We start from the raw sequence: 5,715 nt of genomic DNA, 5'->3' as shown, positions 1-5,715 counted from the left end.
GAGGTCTGCTACTCTAAAGGTTCTCTAAAAACCGGCAAAAATCTAAGCGCGGTTCTGAAAAAATCGACAACTTTCACACTTCTGCTACTCTAAAGATTCTCTAAGAATGAGCAAAACCCCAGACGTGGAGTCAAAACATTTTGTCGGGTTTATTCGTCCTGCTCATTCCATCCTCAACGCAGAGATGCGTCAATGCAGCAATATTTGGCAGTTTCTTACAAAAAAAAACTTTACAGACATTTTTGTTCAAAAGACTCAATACGCAAATAGTAAAACCCCAGCATTTGGAGAATAAGTAGGTCTATGGGCTGAGCAAAACAAGTTGCGGTTTATTCGGTATTTAGTTGCTGTCGGTTTCTCGAGAAACGCAAAATCGATCATCATCCATCAAATCCAGCGAATCGCATCACATGCAGTTAACTCCTAACTATATTTAACTCATAATCACTAGCTTGTTAATGCGGATATTCAATAAATCGTGGAAAAGAGTTGGGCAATTAGTCACATTCTCCCTCGCCGTATTTTTCAAGCAAAACATCAAATGTTTACTTTTGAACAATACATACTTAACATTAATGTACAAGATCATTGCACATGATCTTGCGTATATCAAAAGCAAATTTGCTTGTCCTTATCTCATAAATATCTCATTTTTGCTGGAAATGTCGCCGCAAAACCCGCTATAGACTGGAAGCTTTCAAACAGCTAAAGTGCATTTCAACAGCGAGTCCTTCCAGACTTTGTGGGAAATTTTTGCTTCCTGTAAAAGCAGCCTGGCAGTTTCAATCGCCTTTTTCCGCCAGGGAACAAGTGAAAAGTGTGTAAATATTCAAGCCGCCACAGCTCCTGGGCTATAACAAAACAAAATCAGTCATATATTGACTTTAAAGCTACAGATTATATAAAGAAAGCCACTGCGCCTTAATCCACAGTTCACAAAGAAATGAAGTCTGCTTCTACATTTACGGTGTGCTTCATAGCGACAGCGCTGTGCTTGGTGGCAGCTCAGCAATATGTCCCTATTCCCATTTACATTCCTACTATTGTGGTGAATCAGACTGTTCCAGCCAATCAAAGGTAGGAGATTAAAAAAAATAGTTCCCCCTTAACTCTAGTGGCCTCCTAGTCAGTATAATGGCACTGGATATCGGCCACCAGGTGCCTATTCTCCCTATCCAGGCAATCAATTCTCCAACTACACCCAGTATAATCGCTCCTCTAACAGCTCGTACAATGGAACCCTGGATGGGCACCTGTTTGCTGGACAGGTTCAACTGTATGATCGATTGCTTTTTAACCAGGTCAGTTTTTTGCAACATCTTTGACTTGCATTTGGGAAGGTTTTCCGGGCTTTGAAGCCGTGGTCCATGGGAATTTCTTACTAACGTTTCGGCCACAACTGCGCTGGACATTATCAAAGGCGATGAGGCAGTGGGCGAAGTGATCTCCCGTGCTTTCCGACTAAGACTGGTCCAACTGCTGGATCCAGTAGTGCACCTTCGGGATTTAGACCATGGTGGAGGAAGGTTTTCCCTGATGTTTCGCCAGCACAAGTGGCTGGCATCTTCAGCGGTGGGTTGCTCAACGCAGCAATCGCCTCTGAAGACGCCAAGCCATTGAAGCTTGCATAACGTTAGGAAGACATTCTTTTCACCATCGTCTAAAAGCTTGAAAAACTTAACAGTTGGGGCCCGACACTGGTTTGGACGCAAAAAATCTCAATCCGAAAATCAGAGATCTCAGATTCGCTTCAGTATAAACTGATTTTTTTAGCCGTAAAGGTGTCAACTTGGCACGTAGCAACGCGCTGGCCATCTTGCATCTCTCTCGGGCTTTTATGGGTGCGAGGGAGACTTCCGATGCCAACTGCGTTCTTGAATGGAAAATTCAATTTCGCTTGATTCATTCGAATGGGAATGTGTTAATCATTTCATTTAGTTTGATCTGTCTTTTAGCCAACCAACTCTCCGTTCTTTCGAGTTATTTTACTTAATCACAAATAGATGCTCAAGAAGGTATAAAAGACATGGAAATTTCAATTTATTGCCTCAGTTAGTCGGAAAGCACGGGAGATCACTTCGCCCACTGCCTCATCGCCTTTGATAATGTCCAGCGCAGTTGTGGCCGAAACGTCAGTAAGAAATTCCCATGGACCACGGCTTCAAAGCCCCGAAAAACATTCCTAAATGTGATTTAAGCGGCCGTGAAAGCCTTCAGAGTCTGATCTTTGACTTGCTTTGCTGCCACTTAGGTGTACGTGAAGGAAAAGCGTTGGTGGACATACAGGGAAAAGATCATCGAATATCCATCGGCACTGCCTGCTGGATACACCCGACACGAAACTATTTCGGCGATTCGCATCTACAATCAGTTTCTGGATGGAAATTCGGCTCGAGCCACAATTTTGAAAGGCGGCACTGGTTATCAGTATGTGAAAATTCGTCTGGAATCTAAATACAACAAAGGCTTCAAATACTTAGTCCAGATCTATGGACACTAAGTTGGCAGCAATTAATCAATGTATATCAGTGTTTGACTTTGGTAATAGTAGATAAGTGTAGCCAGTTAATAAATCGTTTATTCCGCTGGCTTGTTAGGCACGATAGAATGTAACTGATAATATTTATATCCGCTGCAAACGGTTTTTAATGTAATTGATGTAGTAACAATTACTGTTCCAGGAAATGCTGTTGAATATGTTTAGCATTTCTGGCTTGAATAAACTGATGCATTCTAGTAATGTGTGTTAATGCCGCTCTGTGTGTCGATGTGCCGCGACTCTTACGACGCGGCACTTTGAGCAACACTTAACACTTAATCTCATTCAAATTGGCAGGCTTCGGCAAGTGTTTGGGTTAATAATTGGAAGAAATCGTCGGCTAGATGAAAATGATGTAAAATTGAAGAAATGTTTTCCTTAGAAAAATTTCTTCCTTATTATCGATGCAAACACTTTATAAATGCACATTTCTGACCTTCTTACGTCGAAAGGAATCGACTGAGCTCAAGAAACACGCATGTTAATTTTTTTGAAAAAATTAAAATGTTTTCAAACAATTTCACATGCGTGTTTTTTTAGCTCAATCGATTCCTTTCGACGTAAGAAGGTCACAAATGTGCATTTATAAAATGTTTGGGTCAATAATAGGGAAGAAATCGTCGGTTAAAGATCGTGAAAGCTCAAAAACGCTTAAAATTTGCCGAAAATGTCTATTATTTCGCATCTGCAACTTCTGCCATGTTTTTTAATGAGTTCGATGCATTTGTCGCGTCCGTGAGCTGAAAATGATGTAAAATTTCAGACATTTTGAGAAAATTTGCATTTTTTCAAAAAATCGACCCCCACCCTTAGGAAAATTTCGGCCAAAAATCAAAATTTCACATGCGTGTTTTTTGAGCTCAATCAATTCCTTTCGACACAAGAAGGTCAGAAATGTGCATTTATAAAGTGTTTGAGTCAATAATAAGGAAGAAATCGTCGGCTAAACAACGTGAACGCTCAAAAAACGCTTAAAATGTGCAGAAAATGTTCATTATTTCGGATCTGAAACTTCTACTATGTTTATCAATGAGTTCTATGCATTCCGCGCTTCCGTGAGCTGAAAATGACGTAAAATTTGAGACATTTTGAGAAAATTTTCATTTTTTTTAAAAATCGATCCCCATTCTTGGAAAAGTTTCGGCCAAAAATCAAAATTTCACATGCGGGTTTTTTGAGCTCAATCGATTCCTTTCGACGTAAGAAGGTCATAAATATGCATTTATAAAGTGTTTGGGTCAATAATAAGGAAGAAATCGTCGGTTAAAGATTGTGAACGCTCAAAAACGCTTAAAATTTGCCGAAAATGTCTGTTGTTTCGCATCTGAAACGTCTGCCATGTTTTTTAATAAGTTCCATGCATTCCGCGCTTCCGTGAGCTGAAAATGACGTAAAGTTTAAGACATTTTAAGAAAATGTTAATTTTTTTCAAAAAATCGACACCCACCCTTGGAAAAATTTCCACCAAAAATCAAAGTTTCACATGCGTGTTTTTTGAGCTCAATCGATTCCTTTCGACTTAAGAAGGTCACAAATATGCATTTATAAAGTGTTTGGGTCAATAATACGGAAGAAATCGTCGGCTAATGATCGTGAACTATCAAAAAACGCTTAAAATGTGCCGAAAATGTCGACTTTTACTTCTTTAGGAAAGTAAATAGCTCAAACTTATATATCGTAAATGGGGTTTTTGCGAAAATAAATCAAATATATTTTTGTATGTTCTATATTACCACCATACATGTTACTCTAAAATATTAGTTCCAAATGGAAATTATTATTTAAAAAATCATTCACAAAATATTATGTTAAGTTGAATATCGACCTGCACACCTTAAATCCTAACGTCTAACTATGTATCTTCAAGTACATTTACTACTAATGTTGAAGCTTTAATTAATACAATTAATCCGCCTTCAGCTCTAGTTCTGTTCAATTCTTCCTTAGCACTTCCGCACCAAATTTCCTGCAGTTCTCACCTCTTAGGCTTTTCTTGCCGTCTCTGCCAGACACTTTTCGAGTTGCAAAGTTTCCAGCTGAAAATCAGTCTCATAAACTCGGGATTCACGGAAAATGAAATTTGGAGTTTTTTTTAACCTTATTTTTCCTTACCTACTACATGTTATGCTCGATATCACAATGTGAAAATATATTAAAGTCTTCAGAATTACATATACATTACAAATCACAAATATACAACATTTTGACTCACAGAAAAATGCGCTTTTAAGAGATGAAACCAATTAGAATTATTTCCTGAGATAATCAGAAACATTTTTAAATTAATGTTTCATATCAAAAAGAGCGCACTTCAACGCTCTACCCAGTAGAAAAAACTGGAGATCTGTTACTCAAAAGGTTCTCTATTTATGGCCAAAAAACTTACAAAAGTCGGCTGGTTTCGAACTTTCGCATTTTCTCAGAGAACTAGAAACTTTAGTAAAATGATGTTTTACGTCCCCAGAGCCAAACATTTCCAATTTCCTGTTCTGATCTTCTCTGGGCATGTGTTTTTTGCATATCAAATCAGATTACCCGCTTTCAGTCCTCTTCAATCACTTTCGGCGCAAAAATAGCAAACATTACCGAAACGAACTGCTAGCAGCATAAACTACGCCCTCTTTTCTCAGTTTTCCGACACGGAAGTAACTCGTTAACAGCGAAGAGATAAAAGCATAAAAAAACACACAATGATCAACAAAGTAGTAATTAACAAATTCCAACGCGTTCGGACGGCGTTCCTTTAGCAGAGCGACTAAAAAATAATATAGAGCAGTTAAAAGACAGACAAATTTAGATGATATAAAAACGCTTTTTATCGCGAGCGAAGTTTAAATTGGTGCAAATGGGTGGTTAGGTGTTGGTAGCACATCAGAGTGACTGACCTGCAAGGCATGTTCTTGTTTATGCACTTGTAAAAATAATCTGCACACACTTAATAGCAGTGAATGGAATTAGCTCATACTAATGAGCATTTTCTTAATAAATATTTATAGCAAAAGCGCATTATTCTAGGGAAACAATTGAAAAGTTAATGTGGCAACTTTTCCTAGACTTTCGAGGCCATTTCTTGAAACAAATGGGTTTTTAAGCCGTCGTTCGGTAGAATTTCTTCTTGACGTTTCGCAAGCACGAGTGGCTTGCATCTTCAGAAGTGGTTTGCTTGAACGCTTACA

The 5,715-nt window shown here is 38.5% G+C and overlaps 2 protein-coding genes across 2 annotated transcripts in view; one reads left to right on the top strand and one right to left on the bottom strand.

Moving 5' to 3' along the window:
* The window catches only part of LOC125505488 (protein-methionine sulfoxide oxidase mical3a-like), a gene marked incomplete at its 3' end in the record, with an annotated part of 20,810 nt that overhangs the window by 8,097 nt on the left and 6,998 nt on the right, over positions 1-5,715 (bottom strand).
* On the top strand, positions 876-2,736 carry LOC109541965. Its single transcript, XM_019910979.2, has 3 exons — positions 876-1,077; positions 1,127-1,301; positions 2,252-2,736. The coding sequence occupies exons 1-3, from the start codon at positions 944-946 to the stop codon at positions 2,498-2,500; spliced, it is 558 nt and encodes a 185-aa protein (XP_019766538.1). The 5' UTR covers positions 876-943; the 3' UTR covers positions 2,501-2,736.

This window comes from Dendroctonus ponderosae, unplaced genomic scaffold (assembly GCF_020466585.1).
Source record: "Dendroctonus ponderosae isolate FM_Combo_2020 unplaced genomic scaffold, Dpon_F_20191213v2 Dpon_F_20191213_8, whole genome shotgun sequence".
In the NCBI taxonomy this organism is placed as follows: Eukaryota; Metazoa; Arthropoda; class Insecta; order Coleoptera; family Curculionidae; genus Dendroctonus; species Dendroctonus ponderosae.
Note: the sequence above shows the minus strand (reverse complement) of the source record. Positions and strands in the feature narration are given on the sequence as shown.